At 40.7% G+C, this 20,784-nt stretch overlaps 1 protein-coding gene across 1 annotated transcript; it reads left to right on the top strand.

The window, feature by feature from the left end:
- Positions 1 to 298: 298 nt before the first annotated feature.
- LOC143291501 (uncharacterized) lies at positions 299 to 15,842 on the top strand. Its single transcript, XM_076601388.1, has 11 exons — positions 299 to 485; positions 797 to 946; positions 1,983 to 2,127; positions 4,554 to 4,612; positions 4,912 to 5,016; positions 5,405 to 5,564; positions 7,920 to 8,159; positions 10,026 to 10,209; positions 11,768 to 11,959; positions 14,020 to 14,168; positions 15,049 to 15,842. Exons 1-11 carry the CDS (start codon positions 306 to 308, stop codon positions 15,096 to 15,098), a joined length of 1,614 nt encoding a protein of 537 aa, XP_076457503.1. The 5' UTR covers positions 299 to 305; the 3' UTR covers positions 15,099 to 15,842.
- The last annotated feature ends 4,942 nt before the right edge of the window (positions 15,843 to 20,784 follow it).

Genomic DNA, 20,784 nt, shown 5'->3' with positions numbered 1-20,784 from the left:
CTCCTTTAATGAAAGAGAGAGAGGGCTACGGCGTGTCCGCTCGTTCACATTTGTGATTTTAGACGAATACCCATCAACTCAGTCCCCCCACCCTACCCATCACTACTTTCCTTGTTCCTCTCTCATCAATTAGCATTTTAAAAAATAATTTAAAAAAAGAATATAAACGAAATAAAACAAACTAACTAGTCAACCAGCAGAATTACAACAAAGAGCCAATTGGGGTCCAAATTAAAATTAAACATGAAATTGATTCGGAACAGTTTGGTTATTAGACGTTTACCTTGGCTTCCAAGAACGCTAAAATGGCGACCGAAAAAGGATTTGTCGCACCGCCAGTGTCGTCACTGAGAAAGATAATGAAACCAGTAATAAGCACTGATGTAATGGGAAACAGAAATGTTGAAGTTAGGGCCGTTGGAGCCAGGGCCGAACCCGCTTTGTATTTTACTCAAATAATGAATCCTGAATTCAGTGATGCTGTGGTGAGTTTGTAAAATTTAAAATCTCAGTTGTGCAAGTCTGTTCATGTTAATATCGTCCCTCCCATTCGAGAACTTCAGTTTTGATTTTATCTCATTTCTCAACATAAAAATACTGTTGAATTAGGCTGTATGAAAATAATGTCTTAAACGTACCCAGTTCGGGGAGAGACAAGAGAGAGATTCTCATCTAGGTCTCAGAAGTGACTGTTTGCTTTTCTTTTCTTTTCTTTTGGGGGTGGGTGGGGAGGTGGATGGGAGGTGGATAAATAAAAAAAGCACATATATTTGATCATATATGCATGTGTTTTCAGAGAGCAGCAGCAGTAGAAGAGGAGAAAATCAAAGTCATACAGGAAAAGAAAGCTGCCAGACTGAAGCAGTTTCAGGAAGATGTGCGCAGACGAGTACGGCAGATCAACAAAACCAAGCGGAAACAACAACTTGAGAATGATTACCAATCTGTATGCTAATTGTGTTCTTGTGTATATGTTTATATAGATATTCATGGTTGTGTGTGTGTGTGTGTGTGGAGGGGGGGAGGGAGATACATGTGCAGTCATAGTTGTAGTAAATTGCAACTAATTATATGATTAGTCTTTTTTTTCTATTCTTTTTTATTTTTTAATCTTTTATAGATTTGATTTCTTTCTACTCTATGTGACATTCGATGTTTAAATAAAAGTTGTTTTGCATGAGTAGATATACATGAGGCTGTGCATTTTGTGTGTGCTTGTGTCTGTGCCTGTGGAGATATTTTGGAGAAATTGCAATTGAAAATTTTGATACATTTGTTCTGATTGAATAAAAATAGTATGATTGATATGATTTTGGGGGAGACAGGCATTCATCCTGTCTCGGTGCTGGTGAAGACAAGAATGATCAAGTTTTGGACTGATATGAAATCATCTACAAGTACATCATAGGAATGAATATTCTTGTCAATCATATGGTGTTATCATTAGCTATGGAAGATGGAATGTTTTTACATTGCCATGGTTAAGAAATTTAACAGAAACTGGATTGATTCTGTCTGTGATTCCCAGACAGTTTTTTTGTTTGTTTTGTTGTTGTTGTTGTTTTTGTTTTTGTTTGGTTGTTGTTGTTGTTTTTTGTTGTTGTTTTTTGTTGTTGTTTTTTTTATAAGAAAAACAGTTAATGTTTAAATGTCAATCAGGAATTGCAAGATAGTTATAATCGAATAAGGGGGACTACCTTGGAAAATGGTAATAAATGTCTTGCTTACAGAAATTAAGAGTTAATTTTGGAACTTGAGAAAAGTATATTTCCAGTCTACCCAATAGTTACATTGCAATATTAATGCAGGTGTAGTAGTCATGATTTACCTGTTGAGACTGGTGAACATCACAATATTCCTCGTGAATTGACTCCTTGTCTTGGAGTCCTGCAATGTGAATTTTATAAGGGACAAATAATAATGATAACAACAACAGCAATAACAGTAATAATAAGCTGCCTGATTTGATTTGATTTATCCAGATGGAAAACCACTTGAACCAGGTTCGGTCCAGTCTCCGCGCCTCGGACTGCCTGACTGAACGCAAAGACTGCATCGTCAGTCACCATGTCCCTGCAGTGTCCGTGCCCCCTCCCGCCCTGTCATCTGGTGCCAACAGACTGATGGGTAGGTCAACGTTGTATTGTATTATTTTGTATTGTGTTGTGTTGTGTTATATTGTGTTGTATTGTATTGCATTCTGTTGTGTTGTAGTAGTGTGTTGTATTGTGTTGTATTGCATTTTATTGTGTTGTATTACTTTTAATAAAGGCTGAGTTTTATATCACAATAGATTTCTCTGTGGGAAATTGGGTCTGCCCTCCAAAGGGAGAACATGTCACCACGGTGGAGCACCACCTTTTTCTTTCTTCTGTCTGCAGGTGTATTTGTTATCAAAGTGGAATTTCTACAGAAACTTGTTGCCGTGGGTTCTTTGACGTGTGCTAAATGCATGCTACACACGGAACCTCTGTGTATTGTCCTATCCAAACAACTAGTGTCCAGACCACCACTGACGGTCTGGTAGAGTGGGAGAAAATTGTGGGATTTGACCCGAGGCAGATGTATTACCACTAAGCCACCACTCCATGCAGCCCCTGTTCTGATGCCCCGGAGATATATCACAGTAGCAAATAATCTTTGTAAACTGTGCCTGTGTGAACAGCGCTCACATAGAAGGGTGATGACTTCTGAAGGTAGTCAGTTGGTGTGTTGTCAGCATTTGTCTTCCATCATGTCCGGAGGAGGTGTGTTGAAATTTTATTTAAAAAGAAATAAAATAAAAATAATAATTTTTTTTTTTTGGTCACATGTGCGCAAGCAAAACATGGCATGGGTTAGGGTGGTATCAGATAATATTACACAAATGAAAAAGGTTCATGTAAACTTTTACTCAAAATGTAATGATAAAGGTTAATCTAAACTATAAAGGTTAATCTAAACTATCTGTTGTTTGCCTTCTGATTTGTTGTCATGCCTTCAAATGATATTGAACAATGCTGCAAGAATCATTTTCAGAAAGTCAAAAAAGGATCATGTTACCTCACTCTTACATCAGCTTCATTGGTTACCCATCCAGTGCAGAATTCAGTACAAAAATTATTGGCTTATCACCACTTCAAAGGATCTCTCCCATCTTGCTTGTCTTCTGTCCTTTATACAAGTTTACACTCCTTCCTGTTCTCTCAGGTCTTCTGTTGAAAAGCCCCTTCAAGTCCCCAAAACTTCTTTCAAGACATTTGGCCAAATGGCCTTTCAGTATCAAGCATCATCTGTCTGGAATTCTCTTCCTCTGGATCTCCATTATTTACCAACGCTGTCCTCTTTCAAGACACATTTGAAAACCTTTCTGTTCAAACAAGCCTCCAGGTGTGATGAAGCACAGATGTTTGTCTCCAGTCTTCCTCCTCTCACCAGCCCCCTTTTTTTTTTTTAAAGAAAAGTTTTACCCTGTACTGATGTGATTATGTTGTGTGTGTGCCTCCGGGTGTCTGCTTACTATGTGTTAGTGTTAGTGAGAGAGAGAGAGAGAGAGAGAGAGAGAGAGAGGAGCATTCATTGTTTGTAGGGCTATGTGTCTTTTTATATTTTTTTTATTATTATTATTCATTTAGTTGCTTTTGGTTGGTTTGTTTGTTTGTTTTTCTTCTTTATATGTTAAGAAACAGAAATATCCTTGCAAGTAAATTGTTACTGTAGTACTCTGTAATTGTTTACTAATATATGAATGGGGTATTTCGTCTGCAGTAACTTGTATGAATGTGCAGAAATTCTGGTAATGATGATGATGATATTTCAGTATAAGAAATATAACCTGCAAGGGGGGAAAAATCTCAAAACCCCCCACAAACTTTTACAGTAAAACAAAAAAAAACCCCAGCAATGCGTATATACATACATGATACACATAACATCTGTATGTGTACACAGTTACATATATAATACATCATTCCATGGACAAACATTTTTTCTGTGTATGATACACTGTATTGTTATTATCGTATCCACCTTTTTCTTTTTTTTACTTTTTTTCTCACTATATTATAGTTATGCACACAAAGCTGACTACTGCATAGATTATACTAATGTATTATTATATACCTCATCTTGATAACAAAAAGCATGCTTGTATGTATATTCATGTATGAGCTTGTGAGTATGCATGCATGTGTTTACATGTGCTGCATGTGTTTGCATGTGCCCGTTGAGGCTTGTGAATGCATGTTGTGCACTTTGGGATTTTTGGAAAGCAATCTATAGATACACTTATTGCTTTTACATTATTATTACTTTTGTTTTGTGTGCATGTGTGAAGGTGTGCTTGCGCATGTGTGTATGCATATGCTGGTGTGTGTTATGCAAATGAGCATACATGTTTGTGTTTATGCGTGTGTGTGTTTCTGTGTACATGTGTATGAAAATATGAATGCATCTGCATGTGCATTCATGTACATTTGTGTTTGTGCACATGTGTGTGTGTGTGTGTGTGTGTGTGTGTGTGTGTGTGTGTATAGGGTCAGTGCTCATTGCTTCCCTTTTTTTTATGGTTTCAGGAGATGGATTTCATGAGCAGGACAGACGGAAAAAAGCTTTTGAACAACATAATGAACAGGTGATTTGGTTCTAACATTTATTTTACATTGTATCTATCATAATTGATGATAATGATGATAATAATAATGATAATAGTTATAATGCATACTTATAATTATATAGCACTCTATAAAGAAAACTTCCCAAGGTGCTTTTCAAGACATATTTTACTATGCTGAACCCTAGACTGGATTTGAAGTCACTGCCAAGATGGTGGTAAAAAGCTATGGGAGTTTTATAAAATACAGATTGTTAAAAGCGGTTTGTACTGTTTGCATTTTGTTTGAAATATCTGGGTGCCGTTTGCTGTTGCGGCAGGTTCACACATACACCAGTGAAGCACGCAAAAAGCTGAGTAACAGGAGGGTGGAGAGCGACATTCTGGAAACAGATCACCTGCCTGGTGGAAAGTGGTTCACCTTTGTGAGTCATCATTTGTGTGTGTGTGTGTGTTTATGTGTGTGTGTGTGTGAGTGTGTATGTGTGTGTTGTGTTTGTGTGTGTGTTGTGGTTGTGTCAGTGTGTGTGTGTGTTTTTGAGAGTTAAAAAAAAATGTTTTATTCTTTTGCATTGTGTTGTATGGAAATATGTGTGTGTTTGATGTCTTTTCCTTACGGGTTTTTGTTCTGATTTTGTTTTGTTTTATTTGTCTTGCTACAAATAATCTGTATCATTGAAATGTTTTTTTTCCTGTCAACGTCATTCCAGTTGATTTAACTTGCCGTACAGCAGGTTTTCACTTGCCTGTTGATCCTGCGAAATCCACAAGAACATTAGTGTTTATTTTTGTCCTGACTAAAACTCTCAACAGGAAACAAGTGGGAAGCCGATGAAAATGAGAGGAGAGCCTCTAGATAAGGAAGATGAGGAGGAGAACAGTTACACCAGCAATGATGATGACAATGACACCAAGGAGGCACTGTATGATGAAGAAGGGAAATCACCACTGTCACCTGAAAGACTGGAAGCTGGTGAGTTGTCTGCCTTTTTTTATTTTTTTTAAATTTTTTTTACTTGTGTCTGTCTGTCTCTCTGCATATGGGGCCATCATGTCCATAAATGAATGAATCTTTTGAGTCTCACTTGGAGTCTTCCTCGCTCTTTTATTTCTGTCTTTCTATGCATTGGTTTCTTTGATTTTTTTTTCCTTATTATTGTTTGTGTTTTTTTTGTTTTTTTGTGTGTGTATTTGTGTATAGATTGTCTTTGTGCTTCTTTCTTTTGTGACTCTTTCTTTGTGTGTGTGTGCGTGTGTGTGTGTGTGTGTGTGTGTGTGTGTGTGTGTGTGTGTTTCAGCTGTCTCCTTTATCTCTTACTTTTTCTTTTAACAAGCCAATATCATCAGAGGTCACATAATGATTTGATGTGTGTGTTAGTGTGTATGAGTATGTTTGTGTGTGGATTGTGTGTGTGTGCTCATGTGGTAATAATAATTCATAAGTTTTCTATGGCGCAATATCTAGTACTAATGCTGCTTAAAGCGCCTTACATCATCGAGTGAGATATAAACATAACATAAAACATTACAACAGCTCTTTCCAATGCGTTCACAGAATGAATAAAAAAGCATGATCCACCAAACAATAAAAATAACACACACACACACACACACACACAGATATGCATGCATGCGTGCGCGCCCAGACACATTAACTGCACTAAAACAGGATTACGTGAGTATAAATATCTCTAGCAGAAAACTCCATGTGGCGAACAGACTTTGGACTATCCATCATGCTGAGTGCAGAAATGTTTGTGGAAAAGGTGCGTTTTCAGATCTGACTTGAAGGTCTGGAGATCAGGAGCATTTCTGAGGGACGATGGCAAAAAATTCCAAATTTGGGGTCCTTAAACCATAAAAGACCTTTTCCCTGCACATTTTGAATTAGTTCTTGGGACTTTAAGTAACAGTTCAGAACTGGATCTTAGCGTTTTACATGGTTCATATGTTTCCAGCACATAGGAGAGATACGGGGGAAGAGATTCATCAGAATAGTCACATGTGGATGTGCATTTTCAGGGACTGTAGGGATATATTATGTGACTGTGTCTGTGTACATCCATGCATGTGTGTGTGTGTGTATGTGTGTGTGTGTGTGTGTGTGTGTGTGTGTGTGTGTGCTGAGGAAGATGGAATGTGTATGTTTATCAGCACAGCCATCACTACTGTACTGTTAGTGTGTTATTGTTATTATTTGAAGTTGTTAACGTTGCTTTTTCTATGATTGTTGTTACCCTTCTGTATGTATTAGTGTTTTCATGGTGAATACTCCTTATGTGAACATGGCTGTTAAAAGCAAGCAGTTGCAAACACACATGCACACACACACACACACACACACACATACACACGTATGCACGTACCACAAGGATGCGCACACTGAAACACACACACACACACACACACACACACACACACTCTCCATCCCTCACCGCCTGCACACCCTACACACACAGTCACACACTTGAACATAATTATGCTTACACACTGATGGATCCAGTTGAGTGAGGGAGTTTGTGAAGAGAGACACAATACACAATGTAACACATACCTTCACTGAACATGGAGCTGGACTGGGACGCCAGTGTCCATGGATTCGATTCCCTCATTTGCTCAAGGATTTAACTCCCCTTCCTGCCCCAATAAACCTTCAGTGGTGGTCTGGGTACTGTTCTTTCAAATGAAATGATAAAACTGAGGTCCCGTGTGCATCCCACACAAATAAAACCACTGCAGTGAATGAGTTGTCCTTGGCAAAATTCTATTGGAAAAAAATCCGCTTTGATTGTAAAAGAAAATAGTGTGCCGACAGAAAAAAAAGGGGTGGTGCTAAACTGTGGTGTAATGTTCTCCCTTTGGAGAGCAGCCTGAATTTCACACAGAGAAATCTTGTGACAAAAAAAGTAATACAATGATGGATAAAGAACACAGCTTTTTTTCTTTCTCAGCTCAACTCAAAGTCCACACAGTCACATCTGGACCACAGGCTTTTCTCCATCCTCTTGGCGGAAAGCCCTCATAATCCCGGTGCCAAAACCTGGAAGACAATGATGGATAAAGAACACAGCTTTCTTTCTTTCTTTGGCATTCAACAGCTACACAGTAAGAACATAGCTGTTGTCCATCTTTATAAATCACACACACACACACACACACACACACACAGGCATACATGCATGAGCGCACACACATGCACACACATGCACACGCACACACACAAAACAACAACAACAACACACACATACAAATGTTTTGTTGGTTTTTGAAATAAGACTGTTTGATAGAAAGAAAAAGAAAAGAGACAGAACCCCTTTACTTCACACAGGGCGTGCAGAGGACCACATCAAGTACTTCACCCTGCCCCCTCAGTCCTGCTCCTCGGATGGTTTCCAAGAAGCAGAGAAGGGAGGGAGTGAAAGCGAAGAGGAAAAGGACGAGACGAGAGAATCTGAGGAGAGAGACGATGAAGATGAGCGGGCAAAAGTGCAGCGTGTTAAATTCAACCTGCGCACAGTTGAGGCGAGAAGGTCCGAGTCAGCCGTGAAGAGGACCACTCGGAAAAAAGGTCAACACTGTGGTTTTGTGATTGTGCTTTGGTTGTCGTCAACACTGTGGTTATGTGATTGTGCTTTGGTTGTCGTCAACACTGTGGTTATGTGATTGTGCTTTGGTTGTCGTCAACACTGTGGTTTTGATTGTGTTGGCGGTGGGTTTTGTGACAGTTCTGTAGTTTTGTGTTGATAGCTGTGCGTTGCTGCTGTGGTTTTGTGTCAGTGGTTTAGTGCCAGTGGTGTGGTTTTGCGTCAGTGGTGTGGTTTTGTGTCAGTGCTGTGGTTTTGTGTCTTAGTGTCAGTGCTGTGGTTTTGTGTCTTAATGTCAGTGCTGTGGGTTCATGTCTTAGTGTCAGTGCTGTGGTTTTGTATCAGTGCTGTGGTTTTGTGTCTTAGTGTCAGTGCTGTGGTTTTGTGTCTTAGTGTCAGTGTTGTGGTTTTGTGTCTTAGTGTCAGTGCTGTGGGTTCATGTCTTAGTGTCAGTGCTGTGGTTTTGTGTCAGTGCTGTGGTTTTGTGTTTGGTTTTGTTTCAGTGTTGTGGTTTATTGTCTGGTTTAGTGTCAGTGCTGTGGTTTTGTGTCAGTGGTTTTGTGTCAGTGCTGTGATTTAATGTCTGGTTTAGTGTCAGTGCTGTGGTTTTGTGTCAGTGGTTTTGTGTCAGTGCTGTGATTTAATGTCTGGTTTAGTGTCAGTGCTGTGGTTTAGTGTCTGGTTTTGTGTCAGTGCTGTGGTGTAGTGTCTGGTTTTGTGTCAGTGCTGTGGTTTAGTGTCAGTGCTGTGGTTTAGTGTCTGGTTTAGTGTCAGTGCTGTTGTTTTGTGTCAGTGGTTTAGTGTCTGGTTTTGTGTCAGTGCTGTGGTTTTGTGTCAGTGCTGTTATTTAGTGTCTGGTTTTGTGTCAGTGCTGTGATATAGTGTCTGGTGTTGTATCAGTGCTGTGGTTTTGCGTCTGGTTTTGTTGTGATTTAGTGTCTGGTTTTGTGTCAGTGCTGTGGTTTTGTGTCAGTGCTGTGATTTAGTGTCTGGTGTTGTGTCACTGATGTGGTTTTGTACCTGCTTTTGTGTCAGTGCTTTTTTTTGTTGCTTGCATCAGTGCTTTTGTGTCAGTGCTGTGGTTTTGTGTCAGTGATTTGTGACAACGGTTTTGTGTGACTGCTGTACTTTTGTGTCAGTGGTTTTGTGTGAATGGTTTGTGTCAGGGGCTTTGTGTCTGTGGTTTTGTGTCAGTTCTTTCAGTTTACACACAACTTCTGCTGTGGATATCTGTAACTTGTTAATGAAAGGTTTTGGCTTGCGTTTTTCACTAAGCAAGTCTTATGAAGTCACTGTTGTTTGCTGTTGTTGTGTGTGTGTTTTTACTCTGTGTGTGTGTGTGTGTGTGTGTGTGTGTGTTGTAATCAGTGTGTGTGTGTGTGTGTGTACTGTGTGAATTATGAGTTAGATTATGTAAAGAGTTTATTCTATGACAGTGTTCATATTTGTATAAGTGTATAAGTGTGTAATCAGATTCTTTGATGAATTTATAATATTTATATTTATGTGTGTCATTATGGTGGGTTTTTTGTGTGTGTTTTTTTTAGTCTTTCATTCATTTATTCCTTGATATATTCATTTATTCATGTATTCATGATTTTATTCGTTCATTATTTCAAGAATGACCCCCCCTGCTTTCTCCTTCCACCCTTTCCTCCCCTTCCCCATTTGAACAGATGTCACACATCAGTTCACTCTCTCTCTCTCTCTCTTTCTATTTCAAACATATCAAAAACATTGTTTCAGACAATAAAATCAACGCAAATAATATTTGCATGTGTAATATAAAGTGGAAAAAGCATAGGAAATCTGTTGATGCATCGTTTCTGTTTTTTGGGCCAACCAATCAGGTTCACGCACCACAGGCTGCCGCCCCCAGTCGGCCCCGGACCTTCGAGCCGGAGCCACAGAGTATGCGGAGCGCCGCCGCCTGGAGCAGCAGAAGCTGAACTATCGTCGGCTGTACAGCGATCTGGAGCGACAAGCCGTGCGGGACAACCAGCGCCGGAAGAACCAGCGCTCACAGATTCAGAAGTGAGTCTTGAGGAAATGGTATTGTGTGCGATGTGACTGAAGTTTGTCACAGCTGCAATGGTGATGTTTACTGGATTCATTTGCGATGCGATTGAATGAACGGATGAATGAGCTTGACTTATATCGGGTGTGTACACGTTGTTTTTTTTTTCTCACACTCAGGTTGCATTTTCAAAGGGCCACCTACACACACCCACAGACGGAAACAGACAGAAGATAGAAGAGACAATCAAATGTCCTGCAAGGCAAAGTAAACACACACACACACACACACACACACACACACACACACACACACACACACACACACACACACACACACACACACACACACACACACACACACACACACACACACACACTCTCACACACACAAACACACACACACACACACACTCACACACACACACACACACACACACACACACACACACACACACACACACAGCCAAGTGAAGCTAGAAAATAGGAAAACAAAGTGTAGTTTGTTATTGCTGCTAGTGTTTCATTTTAGTTTTTGTTTATGTTTTGTTTTTCTGTTGGCGGGACTATGTAAAAAATGTTATGCACAGATTTTTTTGCTGAAATTTTGTGGAAGCATTGGTTATGGACCAAGGCTAGGCTGTATAAGTGATCATACCAGTGCTAAATTTGCGTAGCATGAGGAATTTTCCGTAGCCTATATTAAATCAATAGACTTTGGAAAATTTGTAAAGCTAATCAGACTAAGTGCTGCTGAGATCACTTTTGCACTTCACCACTGGGACTGTTTAGGTTTGGGTGGTGATCCTGAAAAGTTTCTGTATCCCATGGATTTTTTAAAATGGTTAATCCTCTCTGTGCCCTGTGGCAGGTAAGGCCACCACCAGAGATCTCTACTGCTGCCTGCATTGTGCTGCTCTAGCCAGCTTCCCCCAGGTGAAGCTGCTCTCATTTCAGTTCTTTTTCAACTGTTTCATGCATTGTCTCCCTTGGTCTTCCTTGCACACTTTTCCCATCAGTTGGAAGTGTGTCTGGTGGCATTCTGCAGACGTGCCCTATCCAGCACCTTTTTTTTGCAATACTTCTTCTTTGTTCGTGGGCTGCAACTCCCATGTACACTCGTATGTACACAAGTGGGCTTTTACGTGTGTGACCGTTTTTTCCCTGCCATGTCAGCAACCATGCTCCGTTTTCAGGGGTGTGCATGCTGGGTATGTTCTTGTTTCCATAACCCACCGAACACTCACATGGATTACAGGATCTTTAACGTGCGTATTTGATCTTCTGCTTGCGTTTACACACGAAGGGGGTTCAGGCACTAGCAGGTCTGCACATTTGTTGACCTGGGAAATCGGGAAAATCTCCACCCTTTACCCACCAGGCACCGTTACTGAGATTCGAACCCAAGACCCTCAGAATGAAAGTCCAACGCTTTAACCACTCGGCTGTTACGCCGGTCTTTTTGCAATACAGCACAACATACTACAACAAAATTATACAACACAACACAACACAACACAATGCAAATTGCAATACAGTACACATTACAACACAACACAAACTGTGCAATCACCAGAATCAAGAAGGAGAAGGAAGAGCTGCGCAGGCAGGAGGAGGAGAGGGCGCGGCGATTGGTGGAGCCCCGCGACCCTGTTACCGGGGAAACCAGCGTGGAATGTGACCTCCGGCAGCAGATGGAAAGGTCACACCTTCAAGAGGTGCTGCAGGAGAGAGAGGACCAGCGACAGAAACAGAGAGAAATGATCAGGTCAGGAGCCTACATAATTTCCAGCCTAAATTCTGTTCGTATTTGCTGTAATTTCCAGTGTAGAGTTTGTAATTATTGTAATTTCCTGCCTAAATTTTTTTTTCTCATTTATTGTAATTTCCATCCTAATTTTTTGTTTGTATTTACCATAAATTCCAGCCTAATGTTTTTTTCTGTTTAACATATTTCGTTGTCTCAATTTCTTTCCTTTTTATAATACTTTGTAGTGTAAATTTCTTTCCTGTTGAATGTAAATTTTAGCCTAGATTTATTTCCTGTTTCCCATCATTTCTTGTCTAAATTTCTTTCACAATTACCAAAATTTCTGCTTTAAATTTATTTCAAATTTTGTGGAATTTTTAGCCCAAATTTCCTTTAGAATTATCTGAAATTTTAACCTAACTTTCTTTTGTATCTACCACAATTTCCATACTTTTTAGAAGTATATTTTCCATAATCCCTGTCCTTAATTTCTTTCTTATTTACTGTAATTTCTAGTCTAGATTTCTTTCATAATTTCTTAATTTTTTGCCTAAATTTCTTTTGTATTAATTACCACAATTTCTGTCTAGAATTTCTTTTATATATTTACCATAATTTCAAGCCTAAATTTTTTTCCTATTTGCTCTCATTTCTTGCCAAAATTTCTTTTATAGCTACTAAAATTTCAAGCCTAGATTTCTCCTCTTTCCCATAATTTCCAGCCAATTTTTCCAAATTTGTTATGATTTCCATTCATTTTGTTTATTTGCCATAATTTTCAGCCTTAATTTCTTTCTATAATTTCCAGCATGAATTTATTTAATATTTTCCTTAATTTCCAGCCTAATCATTTCTTTCATATTCACAGTAATTTCTATTATATTGTTTTTTCCTATTTAACGTAATTTCCAGCCTGAATTTCTGTCATATATTTTCTATTATTTCTTGGTAATATTTCATTTCATTTTCAGCCTAAATTTCTTTTGTATTTAGAATAATTTCAAGTGCAGCTTTTCTTTTTTTTTAGCCTCACCATCATTGTCTCTTCCTGTCCTTGCTGGTTCGTCTTTTCCAGTAGGTCTTGATTTTTTTGGTTTTTGTTGTTGTCTTTTTCTGGACTTAATAATTGGGCATTGTTGGAAGACTGCTCGTCTTTTCACTGTTAGCCGCACGAAATTTGGCCAAGCAGAGCAAACCGATAGGCCTAGTTTGCATCAGTTTGACATGGTAAGTATATATGTAACACCAAACATGGAGTATAATACAAACTCCTCCTATTGTTGGTATTCTTTTTTGCCCACATATTATGGATTTTATGCATGTTTTTGTAAGTAATTTTCTTTATTTTATATGATTATGTTTGTATTTGAGTTAGAGTAATTTGAAAAAAATAATCCTTTGGCAAAAAATTGAGGGAATGGTCAGTGTCGGAGTTATGAGCTGAGTTCATGTTTATGAATGTGACTGTTCTTGTGCCTTATTTTCCACCCCAGCTTTCTTTCTCTATAGGTTCTACAGGATGAATACTTATGGTGTTTTCTACATTCATATGGCCTTGTGTGGTCGGCTGGATGATTGGCAACAACATTACTACTACTACTACTAATGATGATAATGATGGAAATTTATATATAGCACCTTCCAGTACTCAAGGCACTTTACAGTAATAGCAAAAAGTAATAGCAAAAAATCATAATATGGTATGGTGTATAATCCAGAAAGATAACAACAACAACAACATCACACACACACACACACACACAGAGTCAACCACACACACACTCCCTCCTCCGTCCACTTGCACACACATCACAATCAAGCAATCACTCTGGATGGAAAATGCATGTTCTTAAATGGTAGGGAGGGATAGGCCTTGATTATAGTAATGGGTAAAGGTATATGTTTTTAGGCCTGACCTGAAAGACTCTGAGGACTGAATGTGCCGGGGAGAGTGTGATAGAGAGTTCCAGAACTACTGAGAAAGAAAAGGCTTGTAGGCCATGCTGTTTGCATGTGAAATTAGGAAGCTGAAAGATGAAATGGTGGTGATGATTCCTTGGTTGTTGGTGTGGTTACAGATACCTAGATGCTCTGAGAAGCAATCTTCGTGAAAAACTGAACAAGCAGGGTTTAGAGTTACCTGCCTTGTGCTGCTGTGGGGAGACCTTGTTCGACACCCATCCGGACACCTGTGCCAACAACTGTTTCTACTACAGAAACCACAGGGGTGAGTGTGTGTGTGTGTGCCTGTGTTTGCGCGTGTGAATGTGCTGGTGCAAATAACTGTTTCCAAGATAGAAAGCACTGGGGTGAGTGTGCGTGTGTGTGCCTGTGTTTGCGCGTGTGAATGCGCTGGTGCAAATAACTGTTTCCATGATAGAAAGCACAGGGGTGAGTGTGCGTGTGTGTGCCTGTGTTTGCGCGTGTGAATGTGCTGGTGCAAATAACTGTTTCCATGATAGAAAGCACTGGGGTTAGTGTGCGTGTGTGTGCCTGTGTTTGCGCGTGTGAATGTGCTGGCGCAAATAACTGTTTCCATGATAGAAAGCACAGGGGTGAGTGTGCGTGTGTGTGCCTGCATTTGCGCGTGTGAATGTGCTGGTGCAAATAACTGTTTCCATGATAGAAAGCACTGGGGTGAGTGTGCGTGTGTATGTGCATGCTTGTGTTTGTGCGTGTGTATGTGCATGCTTGTGTTTGTGCGTGTGTGTGTGCTTGCTTGTGTTTGTGCGTTTTGAATGTGCATGCTTGCGTTTGTGCATGTGTATGTGCATGCTTGTGTTTGTGCGTGTGAATGTGCATGCTTGTGTTTGTGCATGTGAATGTGCACGTGCTAATAACAGTATCTACTGTTGAAACCACACAGGTATGTGTCTGTGTGTGCGTGCGTGCATGCATGCATGAGTGTGTTTTTGTGTATGTGTGTGTGTGTGTGGGTGAGTGCCAACATTTGTTTCTGCTACAGAAACCAAACGGGGGTGAGGCTAGGTTTGTGAGAGAGAGAGAGAGAGAGTGTGTACCAGCTGTTTTCTACTTTTCTACTGCAGAAACCACAGGGGTGAGAGGTTTTCCCATGTGTAACAATACCAATTAACTGTCTGTTGCAGCCTATGCCAGAGCCTTACAGTCACTGCTGACATCCTCGGAAATCCCGTGAACGGTTCTTATCTGTCTTGAGCACTGCCCAGAACGCCCCTCAGGGGATTCCCAGGGATTCCAGGATCAAGGATTGCTGATCTCCTCACCATCTCAAGCTCCCTTGTTTTTTTCTTCATGCAGAATGGTGGGCAGGGTGCTAGTCCTTCATGTGATGGAGGAGAAAACCAGCATCCTTCATGCAAGCGGGCACTTCTTGAGCATGTAAAAGAACTCAACACCAGAGTTGTTGTCCACATGTTTGAATTAAACATAGGGATAGTTCGAGAAATAGACAGACATTAATTGAAATAAAAGAGAGTACAAAAGAATGAGAATGGGGAAAAGTTAAGAATATGAAGGAACGAATGACTGATAAAAAATGAACCAAGTTATGACTTGAAAACTGTTCAAAGAGCTATATCTCCTTTGAAGACAGAGCGCTTTCATGAGACAGATCTGGAGTATTTTACATACGTTATAATTGTAATTCTTGAGGTACATTCTGTTGTAAAATTGTGGAACTGATGTCATTGCTGAGTGTGAGTTCTCTGTTAAAAAAGAAAGGTTATTGTACATAACCCCATATATTACATCAAATTAGATTTTCCAGTTATCTTTTTATTTATAGCTGTCACTCTGTATGGAGTGATATTATTTTGTAAAAGTTGTGATTTGTGTAGGAAGTAAAACCTGTGCATAAAACTTTATGTATTTTTAAAAGTATATTTTTTTGATATTTTCAGCAGTAAATTATACAGTGACATTTTTGTGTGTGGTGGTGAATCATTTGGAATGTCAGTTTTGGACGAGTGTATTGATTATTTGGTGATAATGAAAGTTGCTTTGTGTTCATTTATTTGTGGTGTTTGCTTGAATCTTTTGAAGTTCATCATAAACTGTTAGTGTTGGTGATGTGTGGGTGGAGGGTTGGGGGAAGGGAGGAAGTTGGTCGGGATGATGATTCAAACATCCATCGATTGTATAAGTCAGCCTGCCTGGTTGGACATTTTGTCCCATGTTTCATGTCTTCCCTCAACCGACCTATGGGGATGGGCTTTGTACTGTGACTGTGAGCACAACACCAAATGGTTTGTTGTTTTTTTATTTCTGTGCTGGTTGCATGAAATAAGTAACATTTTCACGTACCACCACTGCCATTGTTTCCTGACAAGATTTCCCCACAGGGTTTCCTGTCTTGTCAGTCTTGTACCCCTGAAAACGGAGTATGGCTGCATACATGGCGGGGTAAAAACGGTCATACACGTAAAAGCCCACTCATGTACATACGAGTGAACGTGGGAGTTGCAGCCCACGAATGCAGAAGAAGAAGAAGAAGTCAGTCTTGTTTTTTGTTTTTTTTGTCATACAAGTTTTGCCTGTGTGCAGCGCAGTGCCACCAGTATTTTTTTTTCTTCTGTCTGCAGAGTTTATCAAAGAATATTGTTGAGAAGAACCTTTTGTTGCCATGATTTTGGGTGTTTTTTTGTCTAATGATTTTTTTACGTGGGCTAAGTGCATGCTGCATATGGGATCTCAGTTTATCATCTCCATATGATGAGCACCACTCAAGGTCTTATGAACAGGGAAGTAGACAAATTCCCATTCCATATGCAGGAGTCGATTCCGTGGATACTAATGGACACTCACTTCCTAATCTGATGCATTACCAATCTGGCACCGGGAGTTGCGAATGCAACTGATTTATTCAGATCAGGCCATAGCCCGTGTCTGAAGGGAGAATTACATAATCATAAACAAACGATATTTATGATATGAGCACAATTACTTATCACATGTAAACAAAAGTAGTACATATGTAACACAAGAATACATCTAAGTTGTACCAACATACAACAACCTCAGTTAGTTAAGACATTTCCATTTCTAAATGCCATTAGTAAACTGAATCTAAAAAGACATGGATTTTGATAGTGCTTAGGTTCAATCAGTTTTATCCTCAAATCATGTAGGACAGGGCAACAAAACAAAATATGTATTTTGTTTTCTTCAGCTGCATTACATAAACAACATGAGATAACAGAACTTTTACACTTCTATCTGAAACGTTGACAGGCAATATCTGACACACCGAACCTGAGTTTAGATTATGCACTTCTAACATATCGGTTCATATTGATTAGAATATAAGGTTCGACTTTATTACAAGTGTTAAACATCCTATATTCTATATAACTATCACTATTGTGGATATGATCGTGCCAATTTTGCCAGCTACAATCAATCAATCTTTGTTTAAAACATTTAAGAAACCCACGAATACTTTCTGGCCATTCTGTTCTTCACCACTCTTTTGCTGATGATAGCTACAAAAGTCTGCAGAACCAAACCAAGTACACAGTCTGATTCTGTCAATGCAGGATTGTATTCTCAATGTTAAATCCCGGATGACATTCAACAAACTAAAGTTAAATGATGACAAAACCAAAGCCATGATTATTTCCTCTGCAAAAATGCCCACATCTACTTTTTTCCCCTGTCTCTGTTGTGGTTGGTGATGCACAGTTCAGTTTTCTAAATCAGCAAGGAACCTTGGAGTCATTCTTGACTCAAACCTCAGCATGCACACTCAGGTAGTAAATCTGATACGCATAGTCAATTGTGAACTTCGTCGTACCAACTCTATACGTCAGTACCTTTCTGTTGAAACTACTAAAACTCTTATTTCTGCTTTTGTGCTGTCACGAATCAACTACTGTAATTCTCTTCTCATAGGCTGCCCACATAATCTTTCAGAGAATTCAAAAATTTCAATACAATGCCGTCCATCTGACTCTCAAAGCCCCATGTACTGATCACTTTTCTCCCCACCTCCACACTCTACATTGGTTACCCACTGAAGTGAGAATGAAATACAAAATTGCGTGTCTCTGCTATTCTGCTTTCCACTCCACAGGACCTACATATCTTTCTGACCTTATCAGTGTTTACACTCCCGCAAGAAATCTCCACTCTTCCGCTGACTGTTACCATTTGAAACTTCCTCTTGTCAATACAAGAACCTGTGGTGAACGTTCTTTGTTCTTTGCTGCTTCTCACATGTGGAACATCACAGTGTTGCACAAAGGGAATAAGCGTACAATGAACAAAACAGATGATTCCATCCAGATATCTTCCCTGTCATGTCAGCTTAACTACTGGTGTGATAAACAATGTGTGCTCTTTAAACAAATAAGATTCCAACTTTTCAAGAAAAGTTTCAACAAGACAAATAAAATCAAAGGAAGAAACAAACAGAACAAAATCAACGTCATCAAGTTTAGAATGCAAACCACAAACATTACAGTGTAGAAAATATATGCTGTTCTCGTTTTTAATCAACAACACTTCCTGAACTATTCGACTCAAGATTATCATCCCTCCCCACCCAGTTCTCATTACCTTCCCTAGCGTAACCATCCGCCCTTCCCTCAATCATCCCCTCACCACCACATTCACCCACAGATGTGTTCCCAGCATTATCAGTGCCAGACACTGTCGCAGCATATCCAGTAGATTCCGTTTCACACTCATCCTCGCACATTTCCTCACACACGTCCAACCCGCTGTCATTTACCCATTTTCTTGTCACATTCAGATTGCAATGTCAACAGCGGCAGCATGTGAAAGTTAAGCACTTTCTGTTCTGTGGTCAACACATTCTACTGCTGGGTAGGTGCATGCCGCACTGTCATCGACACGGTCAGCATGTTCCCCTCCCTCCCCATCCTTATGCACACGTTCGTTGTCACATAACGCACCAGTGGGAGGAAACCTGTTTACATAAAATTTCTGTTCCTGAATTCACGTGCATGCTGGTAACCTCCGTTTTGCCGTCAACCTCAAGGTGGTCGAAGACCATGGTAGCTTTCTTTCCTTGTGACCTCTGATTCAAGTTGAGGTGCCAGTTTTCTCAATTGTTCTCTTCTTTCAAGATTTTCTGTTTATCCTTATGCGATGTTCGTCCTTCGGATTCGAAGATGACCATGGCTTAAAAAAATCAGATGGAAGATTGGTGGCTGTGGGTCCGGAGGTGACTGATGAGGCCAGTCCGGGTCCTGAAGGCTCACCCACATGTGGGACACAAGTGATTGGGTGCTGTCATGGCAGTGGATGTTGATCGGGCCTTGCACACAGCACGCTTTCGTTGCGCCTCGTTGATGTGCCTGGCTTCAGCTGCACGAGCTTCTGTGGTGATCTTGCTGCGCCAAGCAGGACGGTCCAGAGCAAGTCTCCCACGTGTTGATGTCGACGCCCAGGTTTTTGAAGGACGCTTTGGGGCAGTCTTTGTAGCGTTTCTTCTGCCCTCCGAGTGCTTGCCCTGACAGAGTTTTCTGTACAGCTGCTGCTTAGGCAGTTGACTGGCATTCTGATCACATATCGACGAGCCCACCTGGCTTGGGCTTTCTGCAGGAGGGTGTAGACGCTGCAGAGACCAGCTCGTTCCATGACTTCCATGTCAGGGACTTTGTCCTGCCGCCTGATGTGGAGGAGTCTGCGAAGACAGCTCAGATGGCAGCAATTAACTGTCTGGCAAGTCTGCTGTAGGCAGACCAGGTCTCGTTGGCGGAAAGGAGGGTGGTAAGGACCACTGCAAAGTATACCTTCAGCTTGGTGCTAGCGCTGAGTCCTCTCCGCTCCCAGACGTTCTCATGGAGTCTCCCAAAAGCGGCGCTGGCTTTGGCGATCCTGTTGTTGATCTCAGCATCTATGTTGACTGCGCGAGAGAGCATGCTGCCCAGGTAGGTTAAGTTGACCCACTGCATGGAGGTTCTGCTCCTTCACTGTGATGAGTGGCTTCTGATATGACTTTCCTGAGGCAGACTGGTAAATAACTTTGGTCTTTTTGGTGCTGATAGTAAGACTGAAGTTGTTGAAGGCTTGTGAGAAGCAGTTCATTTCACACTGCTTCTTCTGCTCTGTGCTGCATTGAATGCACGGTCATCAGGAAACAAGAAGTGTCTGCTGACACAGTGCTTGAGGTTGAACAATCTCCCGTCAGTCCTATACCTGACGTGGATTCCTTCTTCGCAGTCATGGAAGGCATCTGTCAGCATGGCAGAGAATACCATACTGAACAGAGATGTAGCGAGAACGCAGACTTGTTTGACGCCGTTTGTCACAGGGAAGGTCTCTGACTCATCTCCGTCATCCAAAACTTTCACCATCATGCCGTCGTGGAACAGCCGGACGATTTGGATGAACTTGCTTGGGCAGCCAAACTTCTCCATGATCTTCTACAAACCTTCTCTGCTGACTGTATCGAAAGCCTTGGTCATATTGACAAAGGTCATGAAGAGGTCACTGTATTGCTCCTGGCATTTTTCCTGGAGGAAAAATCATGTCCGCAGTCCCACGTTCAGCATGGAAGCTGCACTGGCTTTGTGTGAGGAGACCTTGCTCAAGATTTTTGAGAAGGCGCTGGAGCAGGACACGGGCCAGAATCTTTCCAGCAATGGACAAGAGGAAGATGCATGAGTGGTTGTTGCAAGACTGGCGGTTTCCTTTCCTCTAGTAGATGTGGACTATGCTGGCATCTTTCAGCTGTTGCGGGATCTGTCCCTCGTGCCACATGGACTGGAAGAGTTCAGTCAGCTTTTGCATCATGGCAGGGCCTCCTGCTTTGTATACCTCAGCACACCGACAGCAGGGATTGCATCGGATCCTGGCGTTTTGCCACAGGAGAGTTGCTTCACTGCCTTCTTGAT

Source organism: Babylonia areolata, chromosome 17 (assembly GCF_041734735.1).
Source record: "Babylonia areolata isolate BAREFJ2019XMU chromosome 17, ASM4173473v1, whole genome shotgun sequence".
Taxonomy (NCBI): Eukaryota; Metazoa; Mollusca; class Gastropoda; order Neogastropoda; family Buccinidae; genus Babylonia; species Babylonia areolata.
The sequence above is the reverse complement of the archived record's forward strand: the minus strand, read 5'-3'. Positions and strand labels throughout refer to the sequence as shown.

Coding starts and splice junctions, on each gene's coding strand:
- LOC143291501 (XM_076601388.1), top strand. CDS start 306: ATGGCGACCGAAAAAGGATTTGTCGCACCGCCAGTGTCGTCACTGAGA. Junction 4,613..4,911: donor TTGAACAACATAATGAACAG/GTGATTTGGTTC, acceptor CTGTTGCGGCAG/GTTCACACATACACCAGTGA. Junction 5,017..5,404: donor GTGGAAAGTGGTTCACCTTT/GTGAGTCATCAT, acceptor AACTCTCAACAG/GAAACAAGTGGGAAGCCGAT.